Consider the following 21,085-nt stretch of genomic DNA (forward strand, 5'->3'; position numbering starts at 1 on the left):
GGAACCCCCCCCCCCCCCATCGATGATGACGTAATACTTGAACGGTCCCTAATAGACCTGAGTTGAGTTGTGCTTGGTATGAAAGAAAGGTGAGACCCGGGCAAACGAGTGACCCGGGTTCGTCTCCCGGTAGAGGCAGAGATGAGTTTTTCTTTCCTTAAAAAAAAAAAAAATCAACATCTCAAAAAATAAATATCTTCACAACATCCAGTTTTCTGTATATCTTGCATTAAAATAATTCTTTTTTTTTTTTGATAGGAATCAAAAATTCTCTTCGTACTTATACAAGGCTTTACGCGACACAAGGCCATCTCCTGAACTTTCATCTTAACTAATGTTCGGTATCATATGGAAATAATAAAGTTTATTTGGTATTTTCGAATCTACAACAACTACGAATGATGTTTGGTTTTGATGTGGAGCTGGACTCGTCGTAATTTTCTTGGCCAACATCTTCAATAAGATCTATTAATCGTATGTTTGGGTTGATGTGCAACTGGTGTTGAAAAACTCATGTTGCTGTGAGATCGGCGTCGAAGCATGTAAGTTCATGTTCAACATTGAATTACATTCGTCGTCCGTCCATGTGTGAGGCCGATTTCCCCAAGCTGATCTCATGTGAACTCGCAAGCAACTGATCACATCCAATCGCTACGGAGCTCTTCTTTCATAAGTTTATAATTTTATGTATGAAATATACTGTGATTGGTTAAAGCGCCGCTATGGCGTGTTTACTTCAAACATATTTGTAAATAATTCAAGCCTTGGCATCCGCTGAATGATTGGGTGGTGGTCCCTTGGGAAGTGCACACAGAGCCCTCCCAAGGGCTCCGCGGAGCGCACGTTGAGAGCCCCCGACTTAAGTAACCCGCGGCACATTTGCAGAGCACCCAAGCGGCTCTATCTTTCCCCAACACGGTAGGGGTGGGACTTGGCTCCGGCTCTGGGGCCCGTAACAATCATCATTTTTTGTATTTTTTTATGCTATAAATTGACTAAAGAATGGCCCAGTGAAAAGTCTGGGTTGGGAGCCCGCCAAAGATTCCAGCGTGGGGGAACCCTGCTCCAGGATGGAGGGTCATGGGCCCACGGCACATTAAAAGATAGCTTAAATTACCATAGCACAGTTTTAGATTACTCAAGGCCCAGAGCACATTAACAAATCACTCGAGAGCAGCAAATTTAAATATCGCTCGAGCGGCCAGATCACAAATAACCTACGGTGGTGTTGCAGATTACTCAATCAAGTTGCCCACAACATGTTTTTAAATCAACCAAGTGACCCCACACTCTCCCGAAAGTTGAACCACCCTCAAGGTGAAGTCATACCGATTGGTAATGTGTTCAAGTCATGTGGGAATAATGTTGGGTGCATGTCCGTATATTACTCTTGTTTTCATACATATGTTTTTTTACATTGTTGGGAGCAGTTTTCTTTCTTTTTTAATGTTGACTTTGATTTCCAGGGAATCAAAAGTAGAAGTCAGCGAAGATAAATCGACTGCGTCAAGTGGTTTATTGGAAGAGTCCTCCTCCTCGCCCCAAAAGAATGACGAATACCAAGGGAAGATCATTCCTTGTTTATCTCGGGTAGGCAGCAGCAAATTGATTTTTTTTAAATTCTATGATGTTTACCGTGTTAAAATGCCACATGTGAAAAATGTTCTATGTTCATGAAGTTTCTAGTTCTCGCTTCAATTTATGTTTATGAGGCACACGCACATATATGTGTAGGCTATACACACACACACACACACGTACAAGAAAATTGTTTTTGATCCAATAATAACTTAAGAAAAAATTTTTGGTTCCTGAATCCCATGCGGTACGTATGCATTGCACACAGTCCACATACAGACCATCCCACTGTATTCTTCATTCAGCTGGGTGGTAATCTGATTTCAATATCTGACCTTACATATAACAATGTACGATCCAGCTGAGAGGTCTCTGATAGCGATCACCCAAGGCTAATTGTGTTTTTTTTTGGTTTTTCCCCTCACTTTTCTCATCTACTTTCACCATTCATTTGCCACTGTCACAAGCTAAAAGCCCAGTTCTAGGTACTAATTAGTAATTGAAACGTGTAGGCATCTTACTGGAATCACATTGTGAGGATCCAGGTTTGAACCCCATTGGCGACACAATTGTAGTCGGCTGAAATACAAAGCGATGCAGTGGATGGTGCAAAGCTAAAGCATGGGGGCCACACAAAACTAAATATCAAAATACAGTGCAGACACATGAGGAAATAAAGTAGTAAAAGAGTTGGTGTATAACAAATGCATGGTATCACTGAAAAATACAACAATGACTATGGGTGCAAAAGTTTAAGAAATGCCATGTAAGTTCAAGAACATAAATGTTAACTCTGTCACTCTCTTTCTCATGCCCTTCTTTGGCACCTTGAGGCGACCAGGGACTGTGGGAGAAAGTCATTATCGTTGTCAATTAAATCTTCTGCATCTCCATGTTCTTTCAACATTATTTGGGGAAGGGGTGATACCGGTTGCTGCCTTATTCAATCTCATGGAGAGGGGTGATCTGTTCTCCTGGCAACTGGAGGTCATGTATCATTAACTTACTCTAGATTTCTTGCCATCCTGCGGTACCACTTCTCGGTCAATTCTACCCTCAGTCTCGCCAGATGGAATAGGCTAATGTGTGGGCAGACAGTTTGTCCAGTGAAGTGGGCTGCCCACTGCTCCACATAGACATTTGTCGTGACTTGTCTTTATAAATCCATACAGATAGGTCAGGAGTGGGCAGTGGTGTGAGAAAAACAGAATTTTTTGCTCTGGCCCATTCCACGCATTAACCCTGGGTAGCACTAGATGAATGGTCCTACCCTTGTGGTCTCCGGATTCTCCAAAAATCTCTGCCAGCTTGTCCACGTCCTTCCGAAAAAAAAGTTGGGGAGCCCTCATATATGAAGCAACTCTTAAAAAAGAACCAGAAGAATTATCTACCATTCTACTTGTTGATGGAATAACTAGGATCAAATAAAACTTAACGCAAGAAAAGTTATTAGTTCAGAGGATGGGCAATTTGACTAAATAAGAATAATAAAAAATACTTAATGAAATCACTTTCATTTTCCGAAAACGGGACTTTTTGTTGAAATCAGGATATATGGTCATGTGCACAAGCCAAGCTTGACTTCCGGCATTAATGCTCATTCTTCTCTGTGAACTTTTCATTTAAAAAGTGCTCCGTCACTTTAAAAGTTTGGGAACCACCACCCTACAGTGTAGTTTGCCAAATTTCTTGTTCCATACAGCCCTCTTCTTCAAAAAAATTTCCTTCTCATCAGTCCTCCCAATTCAAGCCAACCCATAGGTTCCTATACTAAACCCAAAGTTTCTATGCCCCCAGGACCTTTCCATTGCCTTTCAAAAGGCGATATTGCCCACTTTGGGAAACATTACTCTACATTAATTGGTGAATTTGATAAATTTGAAAAAAAATTCCAAATGATTCTAGTATGTGTGATGAATATAGTTGGACTCCGATGCAATGATGACAAATTTTATGATCATGCCCCTGATATAATGATGCAATACATGAATTATTATGTATGCAGAGTTGCCAACTGCTACAGATTGTCCGTAGTTTCTACAGACAACCACAATGAACTACAGAGCTACAGGGGGACACTCTCAATACTATGGAAATTGGTTTGAAAAAAATCAGGTCTTTGAGTTTCTTGTGGTGTTTTACTTATTTTTGTAAAATTGCATCGATCTTTACCGTAAGGATGAATTTGTATACACATGTGAGAGCGTTTGACAGAAGACAAACTTGGAGTCAATCTGTTATGTCTGCGTGAAAGACAATCTGTAAAGCCGTATCTAAACCTGCCTCTCTACCAACACCTTCTATAGCAGAAAGCCTCCGGTCGAAGCTCGTGACGTGAATGAAGTCGTCCATTTTACCTATAGTCTGCATATACTGCAAAAAAAAAGTTAAGATTTTGCATACGTCAGGCTGCTTTATCCAATGGCTGCAGGGGACATGGACGACTTCAGTGACATCAAAGCTTTGCGTGAAGGCTCTCTGTTATAGAAGGTGTTGGCTATACTCAGTGCCCAAACATGCAAAAATCTGTTTTCTGTGAAAACCGTCCCACATTGGGAGATAAAACAGGTTTTTGCAGAACTTGTGTTGGAAACAATGTTTCGTCGTAGGTGCCATAGGAGCTCTGATACAAAGAAAACGGCGATGGGGTGTCTGGGGTTGCTAGATGTCCGTATACAATGCCAACAAGGGTGTATGCAGGTTGGGATTGCATTGGATATTCATGAATTATTAAGAAACTCCGCAACCTCAGAACGTTGTTTTGAGAGGTAGGGGGAGGGGGCTTTAGCCCTCTAGGTTCCAGTGCAACTCAGGTACTGGATTTAATGAACTTTCAATAAAAATTAAATTTTGAGTAATTATTTTCTATTGTACTATGATTATGTTGTCGTGGGGGTACCCCCATGGCAAAGTTGAATATTCATCACTACTGACAAGCTTTAAACCAATGTTGGCATGTCAGTGTATGGTATATCATATAGTAAGATTTTTATCATGTTTATCAACAACATGATGCTTGAGTATTTGAGTATTATGCATAATTGCCTGTTAAAGTTATAATATTTTTTAGAGCTTATTAAATTTACCAACAATGCTTGGGTACTATGCAAAAGTGATTAAAATTTAGGGAAATTTATCAAACTAAAATTCTTGATGATTATGTATAATAGTCAGTTATTTTACATATTTGTCACATTTGCGTAACATATATATTGTTGCACAGTCTAGAATCGCTAAATGAAAACAATTCATTGAATCTTTTTCAAAAATTATGAAAAATGTAAAACAGAAGAAGCAACTACTTTAGTGTTGTTTCTGAATTAGTTTTCTGAAAAAAGCCTGGCCATAATTAAATATTAACAGTAGCCGGGAAGGGAATTAATTTTTCAAAAATGAATTAGTGGATAATTAATGTAATGAATTGCATGGAAAAACCAAGTTTTCGAACACATTATCCAATGAGGTGCGGGAAGGTAAGTGTCGTATTTCACTGTGGGTGCGGGATGGAAAAAAAAGGGTTAAGAACCACTGGTCTGACGTTATATGGTTTGGAAACAAATTAATTTTTGTGTTTTTTTTTCTCCCACAGTCTAAGCAACGGTTTCTCGACTTTGTCACTCCATTTGTCTTTTCAAGGTGGCTGGCAACTGTTCTTCTTCTAGCATTATACATGATTAGAGTGATTTATTTGAAGGTGCGTTGTTGTATTCATTCATATATTGTTTTTTGCAAAGTTTTTTTTAACATTTTTGTCAAATGATATTGCAAATTGCTATGTTGAAAATGCTTTTGTAGTTATTCAAATGTCTTTAACATTTCTCCCTGTTAATTAAATTTTACCACATTTTTTATGAGTTTTGTATGAAATAAACACCTTCATTGCTAGGACCTTCACCTTCATTGAGGATGGGCTAAGAGACACGAACCCCCCAAAACAAGACCACCAAACTTATCATGTTCCCAAGATCTTTTTAGTCTCGGTTTTCTCTTGAATACATAACAGACCTCCAACTGCATGTGCAGTTTGATACTAGTAGCAGTCTCTGTGTAGGCACAAGAACTGGATTTCCTCTGGGATCCATTGATAACTAGGGCATCAGCTGGTTGCACAGTTGAATTCATGCTATTAACAAGTTGCCATTTTCAGGTGCTAAAATTTCAAACCTGCATTGAAGATGTCTGCCACATTAGTGGTCAAATTATTTGTCTCTGATCATAAGACTGAGAAAGGCATAACAATTAAAAGAATAATAATAATTGTCTCACGAATTCTGGCCTATACCTCATGAATGAATGCTTGCCCTTTGTGTACAAGTTTATCTGTCTTTTCTGTGTAGTTTCATATATATATTGTGGATGCCTAGCTATAATACCTAGCTCTGCCTAGGTTTTCTCTATATACAGGGGTGGGAACTCTATGCCAATTGCGCCGTACTGCACCAAAATTAGCATCTTGCACCATCCTGCTTCAATAGGGTATTTTCGTATTTTTCTGCGCCAAATATCAAATTTTGATTCAGTATGCCCGGAATTTTGGAAAGGATGTCAAAAAAATGTTGTTCCTGATTACCGCGAAACGATTCTTTCCGAAAAGAGCGTGTTTTATTCCACTGTACTTCAACTATCGCCGTATTTAAACTATCTGCCCATCATCGGGCTTTCCATCACGAAACTGCAATAATATCTGTGATCGTGCAACTGAAGATGGTTTGCAATGGTCTTTCAGCTTTAAAGCGGGTCAGTTTCCGTTTTAAATAAAAAAGTCGCCACTGGAAGCAGCAGAAATTACTGTAGTCGATCGTTATTTCGTCAAATCCCGATGTTTCGTGAAAAAAATATTCCGGGAGTGAAAAGAGCATGTCCGCCGAATTATGATTGCTAATTTAGAAACTTTGCTGAATAACGGACGTTAAATCGCCAATGTTGCAGAATAATGAGTGTTAAATTGCCAAATAACGAGTGTCAGATCGCCAATCTCGCCAACTAATGAGTGCTGAATCGCCAACCATCGTGTTGATTCTTTTGAAATTCTCTCCCATTTTGCAACAATTTCTTTCTGAGTATAAACAAATTGAAACCTTGATATAGAAAATTAATAATATCTATAAAGACTAGAAAATGTTTAGCCCATTTGAAGGGCGACAGCAAATAGTGCCCTCAGTAAGCAAAAATCATCTTAAATAGACTAGTGCGAAAAATTTTATGACAGCCGCTCTTTCAAACAAGCTGGTGTCAAAAGCCTGAAACACCAAAAACAAAAAACAAGCCGCTGAAAAGATGTTTGTTAACAAAAGACAGTGCAGTTGTTTTATTTTGAAAAGGGGTGAGGGTTAACGAAAATATTATTGTTAATTTCGCTGCTCCAATTTATAAATATCTGCTCCGAATCCTATATTTTGCTGCTCCAAAACTGCTGCAATTCCTCAATTTGCTGCTCCGAAATGGACTTTGTCACTTCCCACCCCTGTATATACTAACAGCAAAAGGGAAATGACAAACCATTGTAAAGGAGAAAACATGCCTGACACCCATTGTTTGGGAACCATGTTAACTAAAGTAAACATAACAAAAGTCATTGTTGCTGGACTGTTTTTTTTTTTGCTCATTTCAGGCATTTGCTTAGCTCTGATGAACTTTCAATCCTTTGATTAATAACGGGATATGTATGTCCCCACTAAGATTTCAAAAATTACTACTGGGACAAAAATTGTCTGAAAGCCAATTGTGATATATCCCAGTCTTGGAGCCAGACCAATTGCTCATGTTACCAATGGCCCAACCCATCAGGGTAAAGTGCTTATATCCCCCATGGGACAGAGCCTGGGCCATGCCTGGCTCTACAGTTGCTCATGTTAGTTACTCAGATGGCGCTGCAGTTACCTCTTCTTAACAAAACCATATATGCATACCGTCCCCTCGTACACATAATGTCGTTGACTATGACTGGGACATATGCGTCCCAGCCTTGGTATAAATCCTAAACACTGAATTTGTTTTATTTGTGATTTATTTTGTCCATTTTCATAGTAAATGAAGTCAAAAAAATAAAAAAATATGTAGTCAAAGGACTTATTAATAAAGTCGGGTCCTGTTTTGTATACTTGCAAAATTTGGTGACAATCGGTATAAAATTGTAGATTTGTATATATCTATATATATAATGGATCCTGCTTATAACATTTCTCAAAAAACCATCACGAAAAAACACTGTACGTGGGAAAACACTCAAAACAGGAAATCTTAGAGTTTAGACCACGAAAATTAATCGTCCTAAGTGGAAAAATGTTCTAAGTAAGAACGCTATAAGCAGGATTGACTGTATATATATAAAGAGAACATGCATACGCAGGCAGAAAATCAGTTTTATTATATAGATTGCCAGAGCTGGACAATCCCAGGCACCAGATTGCTATGGCAACTATAAAATCTGTATTCGCTCCTAAAATTTTCTAAATGTGGTTATTAAATTAGAGAATATTTCTAAATTAGAGTGTAAAGGGTGACATCAAATTTTCTGATTTCATTACGCTACGTCTTTTAACATGAGAAAAGTAGAGAAATCATTATTTAGGGCCCTTTTATCTTGAGCAAAATACCATGCTTGGCTCATAAGAAATTGAGCTGGCGCTTAAATATTTTTTCAATTTGTCAAGCCCTGCAGATACCATTGCAGAATACCATCAGAAGTTGTTTATCACTCAAGTGATTAGTCATTTAGCTTCTCAATATTTTTTAATTACAAATTGAATAGAAGTCTGTCGAACATCTTTATAGATGTCCACTTTTCTATGTTGTCCCTAGTCATACAGAGAAACACTCCTGAGAATTCCAGAGTTATCAAAGAGTTAAGTTCATCAACCAGGGTCAAATGAGTTCATTACAGCAATGTTCTTCAACCTTTTTACAGCTGCTTACCTGTGAAAATAGTTGAACAATTTCATTGACGGGCAGAAATGGGAGACATAATTTGTGGACCGGGAAAAAAAAAGGAGTAGAACTAATACGTAGAACTTGCTGATGGCAAAGTCATAAATGAAAACCAAAAAAACTTTCATTTATCAAGTCTAACATTATGTAGCAGCTACATGGATTGAGCAGAATATTTTGTGGACCGACAGGAAATCCCCAGTGGTTGAAGCAGGCATTGTAGCAATTGAAGTCGTATCTCCGGGATCTCGAATGAGCATCACGAGGCAATCCAGCACAACAAGAGTCTAAATATGAATTCCAAATCATTACCTTTATTTCAAATTTAACATTTTAACTTTAAGAATTTACAAATTTAGAAAGATTTTATTTCACCAAGTCTCTTGGCATCTCTGGTATATTGATTGGCAGTCCATGTAGATCATATCATCTTGATGTATGGCCGGATATCTGTTGAGAGCTCTCCAATACCAGGATGACAATTCCTTTACATTCATGGACCTTACGTAGTGAAGCAGTCTAAATTGGATTTGAACGGAAAGTTGATGGGAATTCTACCCCATAGCTCTCAGTTATTGACTCCCCAAGGAGAGCCAAAGCACGACCAGTGAAGTGAGTGACTGGTGAGAGTGTACAGTGAAGCAGAGAGGCGATTCCCTCCGCTGTCTTTTATACTGATGGTTGTTGAAGGTGACTAGTCACCTGCTGCGGATTCTTTTCATTATTTTGGTATCACAATGTGGCAGCAGCCATGATGTCACAAAGAGAATGGGTGTTTCTGCAACGATATTTCCTGATGCATCATCTGACTGTGTCTGATGATCCCGGGCCGTCATTGAGCGACTTGCCAAGGTGAAAAATGAGTAATTAATTAATTATTATTATTTAATGAAAATTATTTATTAGCACTTATGTAAATAAAATAGGGCCCCTTCTCACCCACAGTGGGTCTGTCCTGTTACATTATCAGCCAACCAGCACCACAGCAACATTCAGCTAAACTGTTGGCTCCAGCATTACAAGTCTTTTTTCCAAATCGCTCCTCCACATCCTTTTTAATGCATTATTGTGTGTGTTGCTTGCATGGTTTTAATTTTCACAATAATGGGTGATAAACAGATGAATAGACATAATGTGATGCAGCTGCATGCCCCCCTCCTATCCAGTGCTGTCTGACTATTAATACTGAATACTGATATTATGAGTATTATATATTCATTTTACGAGTATTTTTATGTGAATCTCATTTTTCCTCGTTCTTGCTTATGTTCTTCATCTTTTTTTTTAGGGTTGGTACATAATTACATATGCATTAGGTATATACTATCTGAATTTGTTCATCGCATTTCTTTCACCAAAGATTGATCCAGCTAGGAGTGAAGTATATGGTGAGTGTGATCTACACAGTTTATCGTTCTTTAAAAAAACATTTTCTCACTAAACATCCTTCTGCCTGCAGCATCAAACATTTTGATACCTCTCTGAGATGCGAAGTGAAGGTGTGTCTGTAATGTTCAACCACAGATTATTTTTGTTTATCCTAAGTTGACAGACAGAAAAAGGAATAGACATAAGTCGATTTTCCACAATAGAACATATATTCACATTCACAAAGTCAAAAGTTACATTATTAATCATTAAAAATGTGAAAAAGCATATTGGGTCATTCCATTTCAAATCACCCGGCAAAATGCCAAAATGACACCCATAGTCTCAGATTTCAATGATTTTTTTTTCATTTGTTGCATTTACCATCCTTATTAACTGTGTGAAATATTATTTGCATATCTCTAAAACTTTTTGAGAAAAAAAATGTTGAAATTTATCAAAAACTGATGCAGATGGCTTTTCCGAGGCTCAATTTTTAAGCGGCATTGTTTGGGAAAATAAATCGCAACTTTTTCAATATATTTAAGTGAAATTTTCACTAAAGTGTTCACAAAAACATACAGAATATGAATAAAAATAATTCATACACTTACATTTGAAATTTACATGCAAAAAAATTGTGTAAACTTTGTTTTTGTGGAATTTTTCGTTAGAAAAAATACAATTTTTCAAACATATTTTTAGACCAGAGGCACAGAAGTTACCAAAACAACTTTTATTTTAAATTTCTCCTAAATATATGAAGTAAAATACTGGAGAAAAAAAAAAATGGTTTTTTGACCGTTAATATGTTTATTCTGGCTCGCAACAGAAAATTCATCGAAATAAGACTGGATCGTTTCGATTTCAAATCATTCAACTAGATACTGAAATGCAACCCATCATCCCGGATTCCAATTATTATTTTTTATTTATTGTTTCTACCATGCTTGTTGACCATGCGAAATTTCATGGGAAAAAAACATTTTTTTTCTCAAAAAGTTTTTGAGATATGTACATGAAACTTTGCATGGTCAACAAGCATGGTAGAAGGAATAAATAAAAAATAATAATTGGAATCCAGGATGATGGGTTGCATTTCAGTATCTAGTTGAATGATTTGAAATCGGAACGATCCAGTCTTATTTCGATGAATTTTGTGTTGCGAGCCAGAATAAACATATTAACGGTCAAAAAACCATTATTTTTTTTCTCCAGTATTTTACTTCATATATTTAGGAGAAATTTAAAATAAAAGTTGTTTTGGTAACTGCTGTGTGTCTGGTCTAAAAATATGTTTGAAAAATTGTATTTTTTCTAACAAAAAATTCCACAAAAACAAAGTTTACATTATTTTTTTTGCATGTAAATTTCAAATGTAAGTGTACGAATTATTTTTATTCATATTCTGTATGTTTTTGTGAACACTTTAGTGAAAATTTCACTTGAATATATTGAAAATTGAAAAAGTTATGATTTATTTTCCCAAACAATGCCGCTTAAAAATTGAGCCTCGGAAAAGCCATCTGCATCAGTTTTTGATAAATTTCAACATTTTTTTTCTCAAAAAGTTTTAGAGATATGCGAATAATATTTCACACGGTTAATAAGGATGGTAAATGCAACAAATGCAAAATGAAAAAAAAATCATTGAAATCGGAGACTATGGGTGTCATGGCTGGGTGATTTGACATGGAATGGCCCTATTTCGATTGCCGGAAGATCTTTTATTTGTGAATAAGCTTAGTGTGCAATTGTCCAAAATAGGAAAACTTTCCTCCCTTCACTTTAAACATTTTGATGTAGCTTTCTTGATCATCTCTTGTTCAAAATGTCGGGAAATTGTTCATATCTATCTATGGTTTTTGTAGTCCATATATCGGGTTTTTAAATTAAAAACTGCAGGAACTATGGGAAATAAGTTTACCCGAAGGTGTGAGGGGAAAGTCTTTGACACTTATCACTCGACAAATAAACTGGGAGGGGGAGGAAAAGAGAGAATTATTGAAGTATAAGTGAGAAATATCACAAAATTTGTCGAACTGATTAACAAATGGACAATTTCTGGAAATTAGTTGTGATAATGCAGTTCAAATCGTAGTCAACTCAAGCGGGATGTAGTCACTATGTGCCAAGTTAGAGATTTTTCTCTCCTTTGGATTTAGCATTGTGCCAACCATGGGAATATTTTAATAGATGCTGAGTTATACTGGAGTAGTTGAGTTATCGAGGTTCCACTGTATTATATTCTGTGAGGGGCGTATGCAGAACCTACCTAGGGAGGGGGGGAGGACTTTTCAAGAATTGATTTAAAAAAAACTTGTTTTTATTTTTTGTTTGAGCCGATGCAGAAGAAGGGTGTGCACACACCCCCGATGAAAAAAAATTTCTTGATTTAAAAATGTTTGCACCTCTGCATATCATTTTCACAAAGAGGAATGATTGACATCTCCTGCCTCCCACCCCAGGAAAAAAAGTGTCATGACTTCAAAAGAGCACAATTTACAAACACTAAAAATATCTGAAATTCCTTAACAGAATACACCTAAAGAACTCTGATGTTGCCTGATCATTGTTTAAAATATTTCCTTGTGATTAAAGTTGTTTACATGTGCTCGGAACAAGAAGCAGAATTCTGTGAAAATGAGAAGTTATTTCATAACACAAATTACCATGCACATGAGAAAATTGCATTGCAATAGCAATAAGAAATTTCCGGTGTTAATACAGTATTTCTTAACATATTTGGATTGTTTGTGCTTTTTAATGGAATTTGTTATGATTTTTTACAATGGTGTGGAACGTGTGATATCAGTGTAATTGTTTCGTGGAATTACGTTTCTCGAATCAAATTTGAAACGCTTGCAGTTATATTTATTTTCTCTACATCTTTCCACAGAAGCGTTACTTTGATATTTTCTTTGTTATTTATGATTTTATTTTTTCAAATGTAGAAAATGGGCCAGAGCTCCCAACAAAATTTAATGAAGAGTTCAGGCCCTTTGTGCGAAGACTTCCAGAATTCAAATTTTGGTGAGACTGATATGAATGTTATTTAAATGGATGCTCATATCAATTTTTGATTTAATTTTTTTAATTGACATTATAAAAAAGTTGTATTCATATTAGTTTATCATAAATCTTATGCAAGCATTTTTCACATCTCTGTTTCCAAGGTATTCTGCCACCAAAGCAATTTTCATTGCCACATTTTTCACATTTTTTGAGATATTCAACATACCAGTTTATTGGCCGATTCTGATGATGTATTTTATCATATTGTTTTGCTTCACAATGAAAGCACAAATTAAGGTACGTATCAAATAGGAAGTAAAATTATTTTTTATTCATTTTAAATGATCCTTGTGAGTGTGAACAACAAAATTTCGAGGATGGATACAAATTTCCTAACTGGTGTATTTCAATTAATTAGGGACCATTCAAGTATTACGTCAGAAAAATTTTAGCTATTTTTGATTTTCCCCATAAGCAAAAACTCCGACCCCCTCTGCCTCTTGTCAGCAAAATTAAGCAAATCTGAACCCTCCGACCCGGATACTGACAATACTTAAATAGCCCCTTGCATATATATTTGTTTCTGTTTGATCCAGAAGCAGATAAACTTCATCTCAGGAATTGACAATTCCCAAGTGATCATGGAAGTAAAAAATTATTATTGGCACCTGAAAACTTTTAGGCATAATTGCTAAATTGGAATATGCAAAAAACAAAATTTTTGAAATTTATGTCAGCGTTTCTACCACAATAAAGAAAGAGCCATCAAATTCTATGTCTGGTACCTAATTTGGTTTTCCGATTTGTTAATCTCTGGACTGGATCTATATATAGCAGAGTTTCTCAAAGTGTGCGTCACGGCTCCTAAGAGCATTGCCAACCTTTGTCAGAGGCATTGCAGCGAGCTCTACATATTGATTTTTGTAGCTATTTATGCTTTGAAGTTATTCTTTTATAAGTGAAAATATCTATGAAACTATGAGTGGGGAGCCACAGATGAGCCATGAATTAATCAAGGGAGCCACTGATTACCAAGGTTTGAGAACCACTGATGTACAGTGATCTCTTCCTTATTCGTCAGTGCAAGAGAACAAAAAAAAAGATGCATAAGTGAGAAAGGCGTATAAGTGAATAGCATTATTATGCTATATCTTTGACCGCGGATGCAGAAAATCATCTTATTAGTAAGAGGGGGTATATAAGTGGGGGATCACTGTAATTTGGCAGGCATATATTCGACTATCTGTATGCATAGCAGCATTATTGGCATTCAATTTTAAATGGCCAGTTGTTATTGTTGAGGCAACCTGGCTAATTTTGCTTTTCAACTTGGTGAAAATTATTGTTTCCTATAAAAAAAAATCTTCTTGCAACCAGTAAGCATCCAAATGTATCATTACATGAAAAGCTCATACTTTAAAAAAATATTTCAACAGCGCATAAGTTACCATGGTTTACAGTTGAAGTGCATGATCGCTGCAGTCCAAGGGCCATATATACAGTGTGACTCTGCTTACAGTCCAGAAACAAGTGTACCTATCATAGTGTATGGATTTGTACTGTTCCAGAAAATTATTTCATGGCCATATAGAATGCCATGGTTTGGCTTACGGGCCAGAGGATATGCATCCCTTGGTTCACAGAATCGTTTCACCAGACTCTGCCACGAAGCTGGACTGGAAGAAATCTTGGTCACAGGATAAGTCTGGTGGCAGAGTTTTGTCATTCAGGATTCTTTCACCTTAGATCACTAATGAAACTCCTTTGTCCCTAGTCTGATCTTTTAAGATTTGACTATGCTAAAGAAATGGTGTCTGTAGTTCTCTTGCTGTTAATAATTACATTATAACCAAATCTTATTATTTATAAAACAATGCACTAACACGATCACAAACGGTACAATTATATACAAAGGAGAGACAGTATACAGGGTGTCCCACAAAGGACTCCCTGAATTTAAAATGAAATACCTTGGAAACGGTGATCAATAGAAAAATAAAACGAGTGGTATGTTAATTTTGAAAGTCATAAAAATCTGACGCAGAAGTTTCAAAATTAGTTACAAATGTTGCCAGCAGGTGACACTGTATGTTATAGTTGTACTTTGGAGTCCAAGAAATAGGTTATAAAATGCCCTTTGCAAGCAGTCATTGCAATCACATCACAATCTATTCAAAATGTGCACCTTTTGCAGCACAGGGAGGGCACAAACGAAGAATGAAATTTTCAGCCACCCTCTGTATTGCCTCAATGGAAATGGGTGCACACGCCTTGCAGATCAAATCATGAACTGCAACGTATGTCTTTATCTGCCAATGAACAAAACAGTTTCGAACAACTATTTATTTCTATTATTACACATTAAAACATTAGTTAAGACATCAATTCAAGGCCAAACCCTTCACTAGTAGGAAAATCGCAAAGTGTACTTATGGTGAAGCGACTAGGGCGGAAGTGACACTCAGCTATGGTCTTCAAGAAACGATGCTGGACCACAGATGTCAGTAGAATCACAGAGTTCGGCGACGAACCCAAGGCGTCAACAAGGCGGCGGAATCGGATCACGGACGTTGACAGAACCACACTTGGTCTTCACCGATCAAGCAGTAGAAGTCAGATGACGGATATCGTGACAAACCCGGGGCGTTGATGAGGCGATATTATATCACAAACACCGGTAGAACCGCACAAGGTATTCAGCGATCAAATGATGGAGTCCAGTTAACGGATATCTCGACGAACCCGGGACGTTGACGAAGGGGCATCATTAGATCGCGGACATCGGCGTTCAAGCGGTGGAGTCCGATGGTGGACGTCGTGACGAAAGGGTAGCATCAGATTGCAGCGTCATACGAAGAAACTATCAGATCACTGCTATTGACCATGCCAGCCAACGCCAGATCGCAGTCGGCAAGATCTACGAAGGCATTAAGATCGAGAACGGACACCAGCAGACATCCCTGAACGGCATTCTTGGAGAGCAACTGACGGGAACTTGTGTGACGGGTACATCGGACCAGCTGAATCGTTCGTTTATGATTAGCGATTCTAGCGCTACCTGAGACTGAAAGCTGATTTGAAGCACGGACGTGATTATTTATAGCTCTCAGATCACTAAGCATGCAAATGAGGAGTAACGCACATGCACCCCCATTGACATCGGCGTTCCAAACGGCAAGTTCGGAAACTAGTTTCCCTTTCTTCCTAAAACAGTTCGTGACACGTCGGCACCAAAAACGTCCGTAAGTAACAAGTTTGTTTAGTCGACAGGAAATTATAAACATACAGTATATGATAGACATAACACAAACTCAGTAATAAAACATAGCACATGCACTACCATTACATCAGGGGCAAAGGACAGGCGAGCCTCAACAAGGCTATGTTACAGAACATCTCGCCCAGTGTTTTGAATTGTTCCAGAAAGCAGTATTCGTATTTTCTTAGAATTCCCACTGGTAATGAATTCAAGCCATGGTATTGCAATCGGTGGTGTAGATTTATTACCGTTTACTAATATGAATTTGAAAGCCGGAATATATGTGCCTTCATAGAAATCTAAATCAACTGTGGACTTGACTTTGAAAAAAACTCTCGCTTCCTGAAATTTAAATCTATGGCCCTCTTGTCAACAGTGACCAGCGATGGTCCATTTTTCACATTCCTGATTCTTAACACAGTGAGCGTGCTCATTTAATCTTGATTTTATGGGTCTCCTTGTCTGTCTTATATAACCAAGAGGGCAATCACCAGTGGAATGTAATAAGTGCCCCATTGTTTATTCTCTGGTATAGCATCTGTAGGGGGCATGAAATCAAAGTTTTTAGTAGGCAAAGTTTTCTGCTCTGTATCTAGGGATTAAGTTCAAGTCTATTTTACCCCATAGGCGGAGATAGACTTGAAAGTCTGGGGGAGGGGGCACATGATGATGTCAGTTCATGTATATGCATATACATTAGATCACTCAGTTCTGCCTTTGACACTGGGGGCAATGCCTCCCATGACCCCTTCCCCCATATCTCTGCCTATGATTTACTCCAAAGGTCTTCTATACTTCTTTTAATCACAACCTTTACCATATATGAGTAACATGCATACCATACCAGATTACTTTTACTTCAATATCATTGAAGTTATATGAAAAAAAAACAAGATTTAAATTTTCATTAGCTGGTTTAAATCGCAGTAACCTGCTATTTATCTATAATTTTTTAGTGAATTGTCTGGTCTATTTTAGCTTTTGTAATTTGTCTCCGTACATTTATTACAACTGTCAACTTACTTTTCCTCTATTCATTTCTAGCATATGATAAAGTATCGATACCTTCCATGGACAACAGGGAAAGTCACGTACAGAGGGAAAGAGGACAGCGGGAAAATTGTGACGACATGAAGAATGTTTCTTTCCTACTGTTATACATCACCAGTGGACAGCATTATTTATTTAAAACAACAAACACTGCATGCAGAGGAAGTATCGTCGGTACTCTAGAACTTTTTTTTTTCACTTTGCAAATGGGTGAAAGACCACACAGAAATTTATGTGTTCTCAAACACATACGCATCTTCGACATATATCTTAAAATGTACATTAATTTTTGGTCTTGTTAAATTGCTTCGTCACATCGCTTGAAATTTTTCTCATACGTTCAAATGTATATACATTGAGCAAAATACTCATTTGTTCATTACCAGTATGGTGCAAGTTCATGTCACCCTAGAACACAATAAAAGTGTGATCTCCCTGTGTTCTGCCGAAAGGTAGAAAATCTAAAAATTTTTTTTATCTCCAGCATCAAGTTCAACAATTCCTATGTACCTTAATTTTCTGTGTATAGCCAACAATGAGAGCATGCTCGCTAAAGGTGAAAAGTTTTGTGTATAGATCTGTGTTGGGGGGCAAGGTTATGAAGGACGAGCAGAAATTGAAAATTGACATTTTGCGTTCTCAATTTTTGTTCCTGCTCCGGAATAAAAAAAATCGATTGCCGGAATCTATAGGGGCTGAAGCTATTTGAGCCCCTCAATAAATTTTGATGAATTTTTCATGAATATACAATGTGACTCACCATTCAGCCTTCTGCGTACAAGCTTAAGTCCCGTACATACCCACAAATAGAAATTGTCAGCCCCCTCAATATTTTCTTCATGTTGGTACCTCTGGTTGCAATGTCACCATCATTACAATTTGCCCAGAGCATGAAAAAAAAAGTCTTTTTATTTCTCAGATATCTCACTAGTTATACACAGGAAATTACACTATTGCAGGTGGTGTACAAAGTTATATGATAGTCAAATTTTGATTAGTTGTAAGTGCAGCAGCCGAACAAAAACGTCCCTTTTTTTAAGGTTCTGGGGTTGCCTGAAAACTTGAAGAGATATTTGACTCGTAGGAATTCAACTTATTGTGAATTGATTGTAATTGATAAAATCTGGTATGTCTGGAGAAGTACCACAATTTATTGATCGATTGTGGATGAATTTATTCCTTGTTTATCTCTATTTTATTTTGAGATTAATTGAATTGTTTTAATGTTTATATGCTGTTGGGGGATTTTTGGGGTATTGGCATTTGCTTGCACTGCAGGCGGTGCATGAAATGCTCTCTTATGTTGTACTGCCAGCAGTTGCGGAAATGAAGAAAAGAAAATTATGTTCTATATATATTTTTGAAATGATAGTATCAGAGAATTCCTTCTTGTGTATAATGAAAAAAGAAACGTCTTCATGATTATCTATTATATACTCAAATTGTGCTTATGAAGCATGAGTATAAGTGACAATGTTCTGTTGCTTTGTATTGGAATGTCAGTTATTATGCTTTGATTGAATATGCGAATGATTTTAATGATGTTAAGCAAGGCCGTAGCCACAGAAATAGTTTTTGGTGAGAGACTTAACTGCTTCACTTACAAGGTATTGGCAAGAAATTGTGACGAATGGGCAATAAATATGGTATCCTAACTTAACCGCACATTAGAAAAAGTAAAGGGGAAAAAATAGAAAAAAGGAAGGAAAAAAAAACAAATGAAATAAAAGCAGTATAATAGATAAGTACAGATAATAGAGAGAGGATACAGATAAGAGGAGAGTAGGTATACAAAGTACCGTATATACTCGTGTATAAGCCGAGTTTTTTTGTGGGAAAATTTGTTGCTAAAGTGGGGGGGGTCGGCTTATACTCGGGTCATTTTTTGGCGAGAAAATATCGACCCCCGCAATTAATAGTTATTTTTGTAACTATAGATGGCGCTAATAATTAGTAGTGATAGATGGCATTGCAAATCATCGGAGTGATTTTTGTAGCTATAGATAAATGGCGGTTGTGTTAGTAGTGTTAGTACTTTTCGGGTTAAATCCACGTGGTAATTTTTTTCCCAGGCAGTACAAGTGTGTGTGTCGTGATTACCCACAGAAAAATCATTGATCTAGTGTTGTATCAGTAAGTGTCGGCGATCAAAAATGGAGAAAGCTAAAAGATTTGCATATGATGCGTCTTTCAAACTGAAAGTTATCAAATTCGCCGAAGAAAACAATAACAGTGCTGCAGCTCGGACATACAACGTCAATGAGAAACAAGTGAGAGAATGGCGGAAAATGAAAGAGAAAATTTCAGCCATGCGGAAGACAAAAAAGACTCTTCGAGGAAAAGTATCGGTGTTCCCTGAACTTGAGAAGGAATCGAATGAATGGGTGCTACACCTCAGACTAAAAGATACAATCGTGACAAGGACAGCCATTCGTCTGAAAGCATTGAAACTAGCTGAGAGTGTTAAATTCAAAGACACAAATCCAGAAAAGTTCTATGCATCCTCAGGTTGGTGTACTCATTTCATGAACCGTTTCGACCTGTGCTTACGCCAGCGAACAAAGATCGCACAAAACACTCCCAGAAGAATTGGAAAGCAGAATTGAATCTTTCCAGAAGTTCATAATTGAACTGCGAAAAAGACATGGATTTGAACTGTCACAAATCGGTGATATGGACGAAACCCCGGTTACTTTCGATTTTCCAAGCAATAGAACTGTTGATGAACTCGGGGAAAAAAACCATCTTTGTTAGAACAACTGGGCACGGAAAAACACGATTTACTGTCGTGCTATCGTGCATGGCCGATGGAAAGAAATTGCCTCCAGTTGGGATTTTCAAAAGGAAGAAAATTCCTCCGAACATGAAGTTCCCACCAAGAATGATCGTGACAGCCCAGGAAAAGGGCTGGATGGATGAAAAAGGCATTCTACAATGGATCCAGGAAATATGGAACAAAAGACCCGGAGTAGTGTTCGAGAAACCGGCATTATTGGTATGGGATATGTTCAAATCCCACAGAACCGATAATGTCAAAGCCGATTCAAAGAAATCGAAAACATCATTGGCTTCAATACCAGGTGGGCTAACGTCGATTTTACAGCCTTTAGATGTGAGCATTAACAAGCCTTTCAAAGACTATTTGAAGCATTTATGGATCGAATGGATGAGTTCCGATGATAAAGAAACTACAAAAAGTGGTGCCTTTAAGAAACCTGACATTGGCCTAGTGTGCCAATGGGTACACGAGGCGTGGAATTCTGTTTCCACCGAAATTATTATCCGATCCTTCATAAAGTGTTGCATTAGCAATGCGATGGACGGAACTGAAGATGATATCCTGTTTGAAAGTGACAATGGCGATGACAGCCAGATGAAGATGAAAACGAAGATGCCGCACCCTATGATGATCTGATGGATTACGATGAGCTTGGAGACTCAGAAGAAACGGCTTAAAAAGTTTGAATCATTTTCTATTGTAAATTTGTGTAAGCTATTCATTTTGCTTGAAAATATAAGAATTTTTTTTCTCTGAAATGCACAGATTTTTTGGGGTCGGTTTATACACGGGTTTTCAATTTATTGCGGTTTTGGTGGTCCTGAAGTGGGGGGGGGGGTCGGCTTATACACGAGTATATACAGTATATTTCTCTTTCTACCCTCACCTCTACCTGTTCTCTTTTGCTCTTATCTGTATATAGAACAAAAATACAATATATGTGGGGGAAAATCACTAATAATTGTATAGAAATAAATGGAAGGTAAAAATAACAACTTCGTAGGGTTACAAAAAAGACTTGTGATGATGGGGGAAAGAGGAAAGAAAACAGAGAGAGTTTGTTTGAGTTTATTCCACAGGTGTTTGGATACAATATTACATCCTTGATT

At 37.3% G+C, this 21,085-nt stretch overlaps 1 protein-coding gene across 1 annotated transcript; it reads left to right on the forward strand.

The window, feature by feature from the left end:
- Positions 1-394: 394 nt before the first annotated feature.
- On the forward strand, positions 395-18,882 carry LOC149084738 (protein RER1-like). Its single transcript, XM_089235172.1, has 7 exons — positions 395-542; positions 1,467-1,590; positions 5,168-5,272; positions 9,794-9,893; positions 12,828-12,906; positions 13,050-13,185; positions 17,192-18,882. Coding segments are annotated over exons 1-7 (636 nt in total). The 5' UTR covers positions 395-540; the 3' UTR covers positions 17,282-18,882.
- Positions 18,883-21,085: the final 2,203 nt, after the last annotated feature.

The sequence above is a fragment of the Pholcus phalangioides genome, unplaced genomic scaffold (genome assembly GCF_987345545.1).
Source record: "Pholcus phalangioides strain wild (caught in Gottingen) unplaced genomic scaffold, Ppha-v1.0 ptg000008l_1, whole genome shotgun sequence".
NCBI lineage: Eukaryota > Metazoa > Arthropoda > Arachnida > Araneae > Pholcidae > Pholcus > Pholcus phalangioides.